This window comes from Thamnophis elegans, chromosome 10 (genome assembly GCF_009769535.1).
Source record: "Thamnophis elegans isolate rThaEle1 chromosome 10, rThaEle1.pri, whole genome shotgun sequence".
Lineage (NCBI taxonomy): Eukaryota > Metazoa > Chordata > Lepidosauria > Squamata > Colubridae > Thamnophis > Thamnophis elegans.
In genome coordinates, this window is record NC_045550.1 from 71,579,475 (window position 1) to 71,593,893 (window position 14,419).

Below are 14,419 nucleotides of genomic sequence, written 5' to 3' on the forward strand. Positions count from 1 at the left end.
ATGCGCGGCTGCGAACCGGGCGCACCAGCCCCGAGGGCTCCCTTCGGCCTGCCGCGGCGTCACCTCCCCACTCCCGCGGCCCGAGGACGGGAGAGGCCGCCCAGCCCAGGCTGCAGCTCCCCTCTGCGCTCTGTAAAGGGCGCCCAGCGGCAAGAGCCAGAAGCTCAGGGCCGGCGGGAGGGAGGCTCTCTCTGGCACCTTCAGCGTCCCCAGAGTTCCCTTGGCTTCCCTTGCACGTTTCCCCTTCGCTTTCCAGTCTCTCAGCTGAACCCTTTGATTGTCGACCACGAAGAGACGTCAAGACGGAGTTGAATAAAGCAGCTGAATCCAGGGGCCTCCTCCTCCTCCTCACAAAGGGACCGGCTTCCGCCAGGAGTGCTGGGGCTACTGGGGAGGAGACCTCCACCCTGATCGGCCACCCCAGAGCCACAGGGGCAAATCAAGAGGGCGCCTGGGAACCAGCAGGGTAGGTCTCACCACCGTGGCCTCCGTTCAGCGCTCCCAAGGCACAAGACCAGAATCCGGCCAGGGCTCCAGGAATTCATTGGTGCCGAGCGCCAGAGCCAGGTGGCCCTATGGGGATTCCGCCACCGTATCGGTCAGGCCGCGTGCCCCAAGGAGGAGATATTCACATGATGTGCTTGTTGCAAAATACACTTGGTGGTTTCTTTACTTCAATAAAACAGTTACATGGAGGAAACAAGCCAGTGAAGCGGAATCCAGAAGGAGCAAAGTCAGTAGCACAACCTGGGTATTTTCTAGGCAACTTCAGGTTGTCGGAACATTCCAAATCTTTTTACAAACATTAGGTGGCCAACAGATGCCCCTCCCTCTTCCAAGGCTTAAGAAAATCACAAAGGCCAAACTACAAAACAGCTGTTTGATTCAGGTTCATTCAGGCATAGGGAGGAGGAGGGCGGAGAGGTTACCAAAAGGAGACCAGGGGGGGGGGGGCAACAAAGGGCTGTGGGGATGCAGCCTCTTCTAGTTGAGAAACAAAAGCAGGTGGCTGGGCGCTCTCTCTGTGCCGCCACACCAGTCTCCTGGGTGGGAGGGGGAATCTCTCTGCCTGCCAGATGCTATCATCAACTGGGACGGCTGGAGAATCCCATCCCCAGAAAATGGGCTGTTTCACAGGCTCACCCAGAGAGAGGAGGAGAGCCAGCAGGCAACACGGGGATTGTGGGTAGGGGGTGGGTGTTGAACCTGCTTTTATTTTCTAGAGGCCGTGTGGGAAGGCACCCTGAGAGGCAGAGGGCCCTCAGAGAGGAGCCCCCAGGCAATGCGGGAGCATTGGGCTCCTGCCCAACTCCAATGGGGAAAAGGGTAGCCACAGGCTGATCGTCTCCCACTTTAGAACACTGCAGCTGGGAAAGCCATCTAGCTGCTCTTTCCCTTTCGGCAGGCAGGCAGGCGGGGCAAGAAGTGCCCGCCTCTCGGAACCCGCTGAAGTCTGCAGGGGGGGAAGGGGAAAAGGCTGTAAAAACACCCTTCCATTCATCCCTTTGGCCAAGGGGCTTTTCTTAGCTGTAGTAAAGCGCATTAACATCAAGCCATTTGTGTGTAACTCAAATACTACAGCATGATAAAAGAGAAACCAAAGCGTCCAGATGTTTTGCAGGTTAAAACCAGAGAAAGGAGTGGCACCAATGGGCCTGGCTCACTGGTTCTGCCCCACGCTGTTTTCTTCAGCAGATGAGCAACGAAACCATCTTCTGTGGCCACCAGAACCAGCCACATCAGCAACATTTCCATTGCCAAACGGAGAACCTTGAGACCACCACCATTTTCGTCAAATATCAAAGTGCGTGCCAACTTGTTGAAACAGACCTGCAGGAGGGTGATGCGGCAAGGAATACAAAAGGGTGGGAGCTGTTACAGTCCTGAGCAGACTTCTTCAAGGCTGTGTTCAATGTTCTCAAGCGGGTCGCCAGGAGCAGGTACTGTGGGGGAAAAGACAGAAGTGGGTGGTCACTGCAGGCAACACAAGGCACCCCAGTGGCGGGACGCACACTGGTCATCTCTGGAGCAGACCCAAGAGACCCATGCTCACGGCACGGAAGCCTGCTGGGCTTTGGGGGAAAAAAAACCACACGTTACGCTTTAACGGCAGATTCCTAGTTTTTGAATTCTTAATACTTGCTGTAGAAATCTTTTGGACATGGATGCAGGATGAAATTATTTGCTACTGCCTGGCATCTACCTCTAACTGCTTCTGTTGTTCTAACCGTCTGCTGTTGCCAATCCCACCCCCTTGACCCCCCGGCCCAGGTGGATGTGTGACTCTGCTTTGATTTACTATCCTGCAGGCAGAGCATGGCAGGATCGCCCTCAACGCTCCACTGTGGAAAGCAGGGAGTGGCTCAGACGCAAGAGCTCCCCCCCCCAACGCCCCCCAGGCCCAGAGAAAGACTGCGATAGGACTCTGCTTCAGTATTTTTCTTGAACATTTTTTAATCCCAAAATTCAAGATATCCATCTACATATGCTCCGCATATATGCTAAGTACAGACAGCAAATTCCGTTTACTAACCAATTACATGTGGACTATTTATCTGTGTGGCCTTGTCCCCTACCGTCACCAGCAATTATCCCAAGGAAAAGAAAGATAAATGCTTTGACTCCAGAAAACGGCTTTTAAAAGCCTTACCGAAGGTGCCCTGGCCCTTGTATCCCTGAGCTCTCTCTCTCTCGAAGCGTTCAGAGTCAGCAGAGGCCGAGGGCCCTTGCCCGCCTCACACCAGGAGGAGTTAATGAGCAGAGAGGGGGGACCCCACATTTTGGACTAATCAGTAGCTTGCAAGCAACTGTGAAGAGGCTGCAGGCGGACAGGGACTGAAACCTGGAGAAATTCTGCAGCTAGAGAGGCAGAAAGCAGGGAGAAACATATATTCCCATTTTTAACTGCCGGGGGCAAGGATAGAGGAGAACCTTTAAAAAGCCTCCGGATTTTGTTTGGCTGCAATTCTCACAAGCTCCACTGCTGTGACCAGGGCTGGTGGGTGCTTTGAGCTGTGGCCGAGGGCCTCCCTCTGTCTGGAAGCTGTAGGGGCCTCTGTTCACCCTTAGCTAGTCCATGTGGTTGTTGATTTAGGCACCCCTCGGTTCAGTTGTCTGTCTGCCATCTTTCATTCCGGACGGGGTGGTGCTACTCTAAACAAAACAGGGGCACAACCTAGATGCCCTCCTGGACTTGTGGCTGGAACAGGTGGCAGCCACGGCTGGGAGGGGGAGGGGGCATACGATATCCCTCATGCACCAATTCTCTTTCCTGGGTCACTGCTGCCTTGGCCATCTCCAGAGGGGGCTTCTTTTGCGTTTCACGAGGCCACCCCTGAACAGCAACTGGAGGCTTTAGCTGGATCAGCCCAGAGCCACGTGGGCAGTTGTGAGTGCGCCTTGGTCTGCCCATGTTACACCTCCACTACGCAAGCGGCACTGACTCCCTGGGTGCTTAAGAAGGCCGTTCGTGATGCTTGTCGTCAGGAGCAAAGCCCTTCACGGGCGGGTTATTAACCTTCACGATCCATCTCTGCTAGCATTTTGGAAACCCTCGATCCACTGCGGTTTTCCTGGGAGGCTAATGGAGCCCCCGAGATGGATGCGGTTTGTAACGGCCATTGTGCTTGGCTGCTGCTAAGCGTGTAGTGGTTATTATTGCTATTGCTTTCAGTGAGTTTGATTCAACCAGAGTTGCTATTTCAAGATAGCCGTCCATATCAATTTACTGAAATAGTCTGGCAACTTTTGGAGGGTCCCTGATGAGTGGGGCCCAGGGACCCCAAAGAAAACCTCTAGTCCCTTCTCCACTCTTAGATGAAGTGCAAACCAAAGATCTCGTCCAAAACCAGTATGGCCAAGACTGACTGGGAATGTTTGAAGGAGACAGCAGAGCACTAAGAGTTATGAAAAGTTCAGGACTTTGGATTTTAAGCTACATTTTTCTGTCTTGTTAGAGCAGCTGAATGATATAACTGGGGCCGACAGCCAGGTATTAGAAAACCCAAGAAGCCATTTCTGGCAGACTCGTAACAAAGCCTAGTAGCCTTTGGCGCACAGGGTTACCTGAGAAAACCAAGAGTTATTGATGAGAAAAAGCCCACCGAGAGATAAAATAAATAAAACTGGGCCTCTCTGTCCCTGTCTGGAGAAGGCAGGCGGGGGCCCCACTTCTAATGAGAAGCAGGGAGGAGGGGAAGTTCCCAACCTTTCCCTGTCGGTCACTCAGACCGATTCCACCTTTGGTCTCATGTCCTCCCTAAAGTGCGGCTGGGTTTTGCACCCCGGCCGCTGCCAAATGCCACCCGAGAACTCGCTGGGAATGCCTCTCCAACACTATCTTGGCTTCCCCACAGGTTGCCCACTGCCCAGAGAAGCTTATCTTCCCCCGGCTTCCTTTCAAGCACTGAAAAGCGTGGGCGGCCCCACTCTCAACTTGTTCCCTGCCTGCTATCTGAGAGGCTGCTCTTCTATTCTTATACCTTTGTGATTCAAGGACGCTTCTAGCTACATTTGCAAGAATGCTGACAGCAAATGAGAAGTTTAGCTGATAGACTGTGGGTGCAGATTTATGCAGCTAGAGGTGGGCAACACTGGACGCCCAGGTTTCCTTTTGAATTCCTCCAACATTCACCATTCTTGGAACTTCAAAGAGAAGCGGTCAATTTATTCAGGGGAAGAACAGCCCAGCCAAGAGAGCGTCCTGGAGGAGAAAACCCTTTCCCTCTCCAAAAGGGACCCCTGGGGAGGAAGGGAGGCCCCCCCCCTGGGAGACACCAACAGGCTCAAAGGAAGCTGATGCAGAAGGAGACACTCTGCTTCTGGCATGCTGCTGCATCTGGAATGCAAATACAAAGGGGAAGAAGGCGCATTCAGAAGGCAAGCCCGCCAGCAGCCTCTGGCTAACGGCTCGTCCGCACCACCTCGGACCGCTTCCTGGCACAAACGGAAGCTTTCCTGCAAACAGAGAGCTGACAGGAGGGGGAAAGCCAGAAGAGCTGTCTACCTCCACTGTTCCCTCTCCAGCTCAAGGAGGAGGTTCCCCCGGAAGGGACAGAGGCCGCTGGGAAGAGATGGGACGTGCCGGCAAGCAGACATCCAACCAAGGCTTCTAACACTTGATGTGGCACAAACAGAGAAACTTTTCCACACTGCACAGAATCAGGCGTGAGGCTCCAGGGCAGCAGCGGCTGCAGGAAGGAAGGAAGGAAGGAAGGGGTGACCAGCCCAACCATCCAAGGGAAAAGGACTTTCCCTTTGAGTCCAAGGGCTCACCTGATTCTGTGTCTGTTTTACACTCATCCTGCATGTCATCCTCATTGTCCTCGTCTTCTTCCTCATCCTCCTCACAATCTTCCTCCTCAGTGGCAGCCTCACCGTGCATTTCCTTTGCGATCAGCTGCCTGGCCAGCTTGATGTTCTGTGCTTCGTTGTAATGCATTTTCCTCTTCATTTCAAACTGCCTTTTTTTCTCTACCAGGAGAAACAGAATACGCAACATAACATGGTGCCAGCCACAAATTTCACAAGTTTCATTCCATTCCATATACATGAAACTGAAATCCAGTGCAATCAGATTGGGGGGGGGGGGGGATCTCTGCTAAGTCACCCCCACGTTGCAGAAATGACAACAAGCTAGGTTACATACAACAAAGGCTGCCTGCTTTTGGATGCCTGCCTTTTCTCCCCCCCACCGAAAAGCTACGGTGGGTGTGGGGGGAGAGGGAGCAGAAGAGCCCTTCATCAAACCCAAAACTTGAAATTTGTTTCCATCAGCCCTTGCTGACTCATGCAGAGGCCAAGGAGACCCCGTTGTCTTTGCAACACTGATGTAGACCCACCAGAAGAAGAAGAAATACCTCGGGCCTGGAAAGAAGACGGAGGAGAGAAGCCACTGAACTATCCGTGTTGCTTTGAAGATGCGAGAATCACAGAGCCGGGTTGTTGTTGTTTGTGTGTGTGTGTGTGTGTGTGAGAAACAAAGGGAACGCCAGATAATCTCTACCTGCGCTCTCACTCACTCCCCTGCAGCGACCAAGGCGGGGACACGAGAGCAGGGTCCAGGCACACCCACCGCAGGAGAAGGCAGGTCAAGGCCAGAAAGAGGGCCTGCCATATTCTTAAGAACTGTCAAGTCCAACTGACCATTTCTCTGGCTACGCAGGGACTGCACTAAGAACACCATGTGCTCCAGCCCATCCTTCTTCCTAGGGGAGCTCTTGCCCATGGCATCTCAGCATTAGTCTAGTGCAGGGAAGGGCAATTAATTTCCCCAAGGTGCCCCCTGAGAAACTGGGACTGTTGTTGGGCGCCGCCAACACTGCAACGACACTCTGCCCCCTGTTGTCCCCCCCACCCTCCTCCCCCACCGTTACCACCTACGGCTGAATGTGGCCCAGGGTCATAAAATGCCCAGGTCTGGTCTAGTGCTATGAAAGCGCAAAGCCACACCTACCCAATTCTTCCGGAGTCAGGTCTACCTCGTCATCCTCCTCCTCTTCGTCACTGCTGTAATCCTGCCTTGCCAGGATTTTGGGGCCCTGCCCTTGCGCAGCAGCTGCCAACCTGGGGAGAGAAAATTGGAGAGCTGAGCTGAGGCGGGCTGCCTGCCCAAGACCTGGTGAGGGAACAGGGGATGGACGGACAGACAGGGAACCGACCTCCCCAGAGGATGATGGGAACAGGGGTCTCCTGGCAGATACAGGCAATGAGGCAACTATGAAAGATGAACAAATGTCATTTTCCCACCACAAGTTCAACCGTGGATTTAGTTCAAGATGTAACGTGCTAAAAGCAAACAGGAGAACTCTGGAGAGGAACCCACGGTTAAGGGCCAGGGAGGAGTCCTGGAGCCCCTCTGGCAGCTGAGTTGAGGGGGAACCCACCCAAAAATGTTTCAGTTCCTCCCCGCTGTTCCCAGGCATACTCCAGTCTTACGAGTCAAAATAGGAAGCCACTTAGGAATTAAAAACAAAAAGCCTTTTGCATTTTTTTTTTGTTTAGCGTGAATAATATTAAGAAGTGTTGGTCACGCAAACAGCACTGTACATGGGATTTAATTTGTTCAGAATTAGAAAGTGCTCATTGGTTGTCAATCCAAAGAGCCAAGGTGGCGCAGTGGTTAAATGCAGCACTGCAGGCTACTGCTAGATCAGCAGGTCAGCGGTTCAAATCTCACCGGCTCAGGGTTGACTCAGCCTTCCATCCTTCCGAGGTGGGTAAAATGAGGACCCAGATTGTTGGGGGCAATATGCTGACTCTCTGTAAACCGCTTAGAGAGGCCTGAAAGGCCTATGAAGCGGTATATAAGTCTACTGCTATTGCTATTGCTATTGCTATAATCCTGTAGCACTAAGAAGCTGCTGCTGCTGCTGCCGCCGCCTTCATGAGATGGAAAGAGGGAGCATCCTTGAGCATCCTTTCAATCTGCCCATTCTTGTGTGGTCATGCTATAAAATGACATCCTGTCTCCTCTTCGGAGATGCTATCATGTCTCCCCTAGGTCTTCTCTTCATTAAGCTAGAACAGCGATGGCGAACCTTCTCGGCACTCAGTGCCCAAACCGGAACACGCCTGCAACCGCTCACATGCATGCGTGCCAGAAACCGAAAAACTAGCTGGCTGGGCTGCACATGCCTGCTTTTTGGGCAGTTTTTGGTCCCTTTTCAGGTCTCATTTTTCAGGCTGCTTTTGGCCTGAAAAATGGCCCAAAAAGAGCCCCCCAAAACCAACCTGAAATGTCACAAAGAGGAGATTAAAAAACACAGGGTACTCGGGTTCTCTTCCCCCCTCCCTGGATCAGTTTAGATTTTAGTTTAGAACTAAAGTCACTGAAGAGATTTATAGCTTCCATGGGATGGACACCCACTTGCTACAGACCTTATGGAGGAATAGCAGCAATAGCAATAGCAGTTAGACTTATATACCGCTTCATAGGGCTTTCAGCCCTCTCTAAGCAGTTTACAGAGTCAGCATATCGCCCCCAACAACAATCCGGGTCCTCATTTTACCCACCTCGGAAGGATGGAAGGCTGAGTCAACCTTTGAGCCGGTGAGATTTGAACCGCCAAACTGCAGTTAGCAGTCAGCTGAAGTGGCCTGCAGTACTGCACTCTAACCACTGCGCCACCTCGGCTCTTTAAATAAAACCTGTTGCTAACAATATTCCTACCTGGAGACCCCGAACGTATTTGCATACAATTTCTTCATAATTATTCCTGTTATCTCGTACATGATTTCTTTAAAAATGCATGTTTAAATAGCATAATTATGAACATTTTGACTGCTAAATTCCCTGGAATTAAAAGTCTGCCAAGAGGTTTCATTTAGAAAAATGAATGGCACTACGCAAATTTAATAAATAAATATCCATTATCCCATTTCCCCAGAAGAATATTAGGGGAGTCAACCTTTCTGGAAATTTTCATCTCTATGGTTTTAAAAAATGAGAGTTCTTTTTATATATAAATTACAACAAACAGAAGCGATTTCCAAGGGGTAAACTGGTGTACACCACTCCAGGCAGAGCCCAAGTGTGTTCCCAGTTTAATGAAAACTCCAGGAATCAGAACCACAAAACCTCAGGCAGGCAGATGCCCCACAGGGCGGGTGCAACTATTGAGGTGGTCCCACAAGATGACCAGGCTTTGCGACTGGGACATGCCCACACTTCCTAATCTTATTTCTTTGATATAGCAATACTAGCTCATTTTCCAGCAACACAGACAAGCAAGGGTCGTGAACCCTTGGAGCTCTTGGAGTGCACGAAAGGTGATTTCCAAAGGCTCAGGTAAAAATTCAGAAAGAAAAATGTTCAGATTCTGAAGTCAAAACATTTTCAAATGGGAAAGTTGAGGCCACCCAGTGAAGCCCACGGGGTTACACTCAGAAGACAGATGGAAGAAGAGACATCTAACCAAGGAGGAGTTCAACATGGTCATATCTCAGACAACAGGTGAGAGGCCAGGAAAAAAATTGTCCCCATGTTGAATTTTCTGGTTGGACCAAAAAACTGCCACCCAGTCAGCTTCAAAGCCATACTCTGTGAAATCCTGTGGAATAATTAGGTAGCCATCCAGGAGTATCTGGGAAAAAATGCACCGAGAACTAGCAGGCAGCATAAACCCAGAAGCCGCTCTTCCAAACCCCTCTCTTTCCAGTGACATTTTTTTTCTTCTTCTGATGCCTTCAAGGCCATGTTGACCTGGACATGTCCCAGCAGGATTCCAGAAGTGGTTTGCCTCCTTCCTATGACTGGCCAAAGATCATCCCGCTGGCTTGGTGCCTAAGCAGGATTAGAACACAGAGTCTCCTGGTTTTTAGCCTGATTCCTTAACCACTACATCGATAAGAGTCACTGGTAAATTACAGAAGCGCAACAAAGAGAATAGGCCATCGCTGAGAAGTAGCTTAGAGCCTACTATTCCCTGAATGGTTCTTAAGAACAAACTTGAGCACCCTTTCAATCTGCCTTGTGTGGTCAACATTTTTCTAAAGACCAGGTAAAGGAGCAAAGGGCTGCTTGTCAAATCTGCAAATGCAGTCATCAAATGTCATCAGAGAGAAAATCAGAACTCAAAAAGGCAATGCTCAACAAAGAGTTGCACAGCTTTCAAGATACAAAAAACAAGGATGCAAGGGCAGTCAAAAAGGACAGCTGGTCATGTTATATGAATGTGAATGAGATGGAAAATGGTGAATGATGTTGCACAGAGATGTTTGTAACCAGAGGACGTGCTGCAGATGGACAGGTGGAATGTTTATGTTTGTAAATGAAAAATAAAAAACTTTCCATATATATAAAAAAGAAATTAAATTTCACATGCACCAGCAGGCCATAATGGCACATATATCCAGCCTGCTATTAAGGCCTACCCATGCCTGTTGGCAAGAGGAGGCAAACAGGAGACCTTGCACACAAGCACAGAGTTTGTTTATAATTAAGAGTTCACCAGATGCACCACACCACATCCCTGGGCATTCGCTTCATTCTGTAGGAACCCCGCCTGTCTCCTTATTACCAGGGCTTCTTTTTTAAGAGCGCCGGAAATAGAAGCAGACCATTAGAAACGCCAGGAAGACGAATGGATCTGGCAATGGTAGCCTGGCTGAGTGCAGCTGGGTAAGAGAGCATTCAGACGTGTGTGTGTGTGTGTGTGTCTTCAGAGCTCTGAAAGGAACTGCATCTAGGAAGAGGAGAGCAGTCTGCAGCGCAGAGCAAGGAACTCAACCTCAAACAAGGAGGGTTTTTTTAAATCCCCCTACTAAAAAAGACAGGTGTGCCTAAATGAAGGTGGTTGGGGACAACCCCACCACACAGGCTCTCAGAGAACAAGGACAGGGCTTTTTAAAAAGGATACTCCTGTCAGTGGAGATGTCTAAAAGAGGATTTCTGGAAACAAGGGGCAAGAGGGTTAATCAAAGCCATTGAGAACTTTCTCACAAGCATCGAGGCCTTCAATAAGATGGGGGGCAGCCATGTAAGTTTGATTAGTAAATTTATTTTATTTGTATTCCATATTGCCCATCTCCCTCCCTTCATCAATAAAGTTGATAAATATAGTAAAGATGTTTCTTTTGAATAAGAAGGGATACAATACTGGTCAGGGGAGGATCAGGGTGGAAGATATTCATCAGAGTTTTGGATCAAGAAGGGGCCAAAGCAACCCCCGACCTGCTGCGTGGGGCCAGTTGAAGCCACATGCACCACAGGGCTGCCTTGCTTCCCATCTTTCACAAAAATCGCTCTCAAATTTTTGGTGGGAAAGGCGAGAGCAATGGAGACCGACCTCACCCCATTCTTGCAGTGAACACACCTGCCGTCAATGGCCACGGCCCCTCCGTTCCTACAGAAGCAGCAAGAAAGCGGCTCTCTCGCCCCAGAGACCAGCGGAGACACCGGAGCTTCCCTTTGCCCTTCATCGTCAGCCCCGACGGGCCAAAACAGGGGAGTAGAGACCGCGCCCCTCCGCCCTTAAGCGACCCAGCCTTCAAGGAGAGGCAGGGGCCGCCTTCGGGCCCCAGGAGGGAAACGCCGGCGGAGACCCTGAGCGAGGCCTCGGGAGTCCCGAGAGCGGCTGCGGCCCGGCCTCCCACCCCCACCCGCCGGGAGTCCCCGTCCCATCGGCCAGGAAGCCACGGGCGGCTCCCCACCGGGCGGCCCCACGCCGAGGCGTCACCTACTTTTCGGCCAGGACGTCCGCCGTGGGCCCCGAGCTGTCCTCGGCGTCGCTGCCGGCGTCCTCCTCCTTCAGGCTGCGGGGAGAAGAGAAGCTTCGTCAGGGGCTCGATGGGGCGGCAACCGCCCCCCCCCGAGCGACACGCCCGCCTCCCCTCCCCCCCCCCGCGCGCACCTGTGGTAGGGGGTGCTGGGCTCGTCGATCTTCATGAGGCCGTAGTCCTTGCCGGGCGGGTGGTAGGTGGCCAGGATGTTCATCTCGTCCCACTTCTGCGTCTTCTTCCTGGCGGGGGATTTCGTTTTTTGGGGGGGGGGGAGGGCCGTGAGCGAGGAGAGCCAGCGCCCCCGCCTCCCCCGCTCCCCCCCCCGCGAGAGAGAGAGAGGGAGGGAGGGAGGCGGGGTGGGGGTGGGGGAGACGCCTCCCGCGGCCTCACCCTTGTTCCTCGCCGGGGCTCTCGGTGCTCGGCTGCTGCGCTTGCAGGAGCGGCGCGGCGGGCGGCAGCGGCGAGGCCTGCGAGAGAGCCTCGGTGTCGGCCAGGCCCCGCCCCGCGCTCCCTGAGCCGCTGTCGGAGCGGTTCTTGAGGATGCCCTTCACGGGCCTCCCGCCGCCCGCCGAGCCCCTCGCCTCCATCGCCGCCGCTTCCCGTCCCGTACGCGCGATCTGCGCATGCGCACCCCGGGCGCCGGCCTGTGCCGTCACAAGGGCGTGGCGGGGGGGAGGCGCGCGCTTGCGGAACGCGCCCCCGCCCGCCGGATTCGGGTGGGGGCGGGGCTTGGCGGCTGCCGCGCCGTTGCCTGGCGACCCGGTCCCGCCTCCGCCGCGGCTCGCCTGGGGCAACCGCAGACTCGGCCGCTGAGGGTCACCTCGGCCCGACCCCGCCGCCCAAGAGCCCCGCGAGGCCCGGTCGCCGCCAGCTGCGGGCACTGCCACCCCAGGGCTCACGCCCGGCCCGCCTGGATAATCCCCCCCGGGCTCCTGTGGGGAGGGAAGGACGTGTGGCCCAGGAACGCGGCTCCCCTCCATCCCAACGCGGAGACTGAGCGCAGAACTACACGCGACACCCAGGCAGAAGGGCCCTGTGGGAGCCCTTGGCCTTTTACTCCGCAAGGCCTCCTTCGACGAAGGCCCTGGCTCGAGGGAAGGGCCACGCGCTACGCTTGAGAGACCTGCGCGGGAGGAAAAGCCCCACAGGCGGAAAAGCCGCGTATTAAATAGAAACTTCTCTACCAGACCGTAGAAACAAAGGGGGCCTTTGGCCTACAAAGACTGGGAGCTTTCTTACTATATCAGGCGGCATCCCTGACATGGCTCAAGGACTGGATTCAACTAAAAAGTAAAAGGATTCTTCTGCTAGAAGGCCCTGATCTCCAACTAGGCTGGCATGGCTTCCTCCGGGAGGGAAAGAACATAAGCCTCACTCCTACCCCCAGAGGCACCCAGTAAGTAAGAGGGATGTTTTAAGGTCTGGGGGAAAACAGGAAAAATTTCCACTGTGTGAAAATCCCAATCTGGCTATCAAGGATGGAGGCAACGCCATACCCGAATACTATAGATCTCAGCAAAATGGTAATGGCAGGACTCTTAGATGCAAAAGGAGAACTAAAATCAGTACAAGATCTGGAAATACAAGGAATTAATATGGAATGGCGGCCCTATTTACAAATTAAAACAAGATTCAAAAAAGATCGAGAACAATACGGAATACGTGAGAAACAAATGGAAGCAGATCAAATATTATTAGGAACGGGAGGAAAAATGATTACTAGATTGCATAATTTTCTTTTAAGATATAAAATGAAGGAAGAGACGGTAAAGGAGAAATGATTAGCTGGGGAAGAAATTTTGGCCATAATATAGCGTTAGAAAAATGGGATAAATTATGGGAAAGAAATTATAAATTTACAAAGCAGCTTACAAAAAAGCCCTGTATAAAATATTTTATAGATGGCATTTGCCTCCAGTGAGATTGGCCAAAATGTACCCAAATTTATCCCCCAAATGTTGGAGATGTAGCCACAAGTCTGGAACTTTTTACCATATGTGGTGGACGTGCCCCATCACAAGGAAATACTGGTGCAAAATTCGGAAATGGTTGGAAGAAATTACACAGCAAAAAATCGAACTGAAACCAGAAGCTTTCTTATTAGGACTACTAGACCAAAAAAATGGGTAAACAATCTCAATACATAAATCATACACATACTCACTGCAGCCAGGATTACTTTTGCACAAAACTGGGGAAAAAATCAATACACCCACAGATGAAATAATAATTAGCAAAGTACTCAAATGTACAGAGATGGACAAAATGACAATAGAACTAAAAGAAAGAAGAATTGGATTTTTATAAAATATGGAATAAAATTTATAAATGGCTAGAAAACAGAAGCCAAAACAAAATAGAGAATGCAAATATATGGTGATATAAATAATCAATATTATTATAAGTGTTAGCACTATTGTTGTTATATTATAGGACAAGGTTAAAGCAATAGGGCGACAATGCAGAATGGAGAATTATAAAAGCTAAACAGGAAAGCTGATACAGAAGGCTGTATAATTACTTTATATTGTTATGTATGTTGTGTTTTATTTTTGTGGTGTTTTTCTTTCTGTTTTTAAAGATTAAAACATTCAATAATTTTTTATTTTTATTTTTTAAAAGAAAACTCCCACAGGCCAAAACCTGTGACGTTCACTGAACCCAACTAAGCCTGCTGGACTGGGTTGAATTCAGCCTGCAGGCAGTTAAGCCTCTTTCAGCTTGGTAGTCCGGCCTCTTCTTGTTTTGGGGAATTGCTGGGGGCTGTTAAACTGGAGGAACCAGCCTCTTCAACCCCGATTCCAGTACACCCACTTAATTCCTGGAATTAGAGGGCTGGAAGAGATCATAGTGTACCCGAAGAGCTCTGGCAAAGCAAAACTCACTCCTAACAGAAAATGTATTTATTTCTATCACGGTTTTATAATTTTTACAAAGAACTCGAGTCGGTGAGCATAACAGCCTTCCTCCTTTCCCCACAACAACCACCCTGTGAGGGTGACTGTCGCCGTCACCCAACTGACTTTCATGGCTAAAGTGGCAACGTATAGAGCGTAAATATTAAAATCTACTTATCCTAATATAGCTCTTCTTTTTTTTTGAAAATTTTAAAAAACGTTTACAAATATTTACCTCCCCTCCCCCACCCGAACCCATCTCCCCCCCCCACCTTCCCCCCCCCCCCCCCCGACTTCCCAGA

At 51.2% G+C, this 14,419-nt stretch overlaps 1 protein-coding gene across 3 annotated transcripts; it reads right to left on the reverse strand.

The window, feature by feature from the left end:
• Positions 1 to 638: 638 nt before the first annotated feature.
• PPP1R2 (protein phosphatase 1 regulatory inhibitor subunit 2) lies at positions 639 to 11,850 on the reverse strand. 3 transcript variants are annotated; one of them, XR_004256086.1, is made up of 7 exons: positions 11,611 to 11,850; positions 11,352 to 11,459; positions 11,182 to 11,253; positions 6,455 to 6,564; positions 5,275 to 5,472; positions 5,006 to 5,189; positions 639 to 1,943 (listed from the first exon to the last, which is right to left on the reverse strand). XR_004256086.1 is itself a non-coding variant. In XM_032225815.1 (6 exons), the coding sequence occupies exons 1-6, from the start codon at positions 11,805 to 11,807 to the stop codon at positions 1,876 to 1,878; spliced, it is 753 nt and encodes a 250-aa protein (XP_032081706.1). In that variant the 5' UTR covers positions 11,808 to 11,849; the 3' UTR covers positions 639 to 1,875. The 3 variants fall into 3 exon arrangements, 1 of the variants encoding a protein (XP_032081706.1); XR_004256087.1 differs by lacking the exon at positions 639 to 1,943 and adding an exon at positions 4,494 to 4,837; XM_032225815.1 differs by lacking the exon at positions 5,006 to 5,189 and having other exon boundaries at positions 11,611 to 11,849.
• Positions 11,851 to 14,419: the final 2,569 nt, after the last annotated feature.

Coding starts and splice junctions, on each gene's coding strand:
- PPP1R2 (XM_032225815.1), bottom strand. CDS start 11,807: ATGGAGGCGAGGGGCTCGGCGGGCGGCGGGAGGCCCGTGAAGGGCATC. Junction 11,254..11,351: donor CCCAGCACCCCCTACCACAG/GTGCGCGCGGGG, acceptor TTCTCCCCGCAG/CCTGAAGGAGGAGGACGCCG. Junction 1,944..5,274: donor TAAAACAGACACAGAATCAG/GTGAGCCCTTGG, acceptor TTTCCCCCACAG/TACCTGCTCCTGGCGACCCG.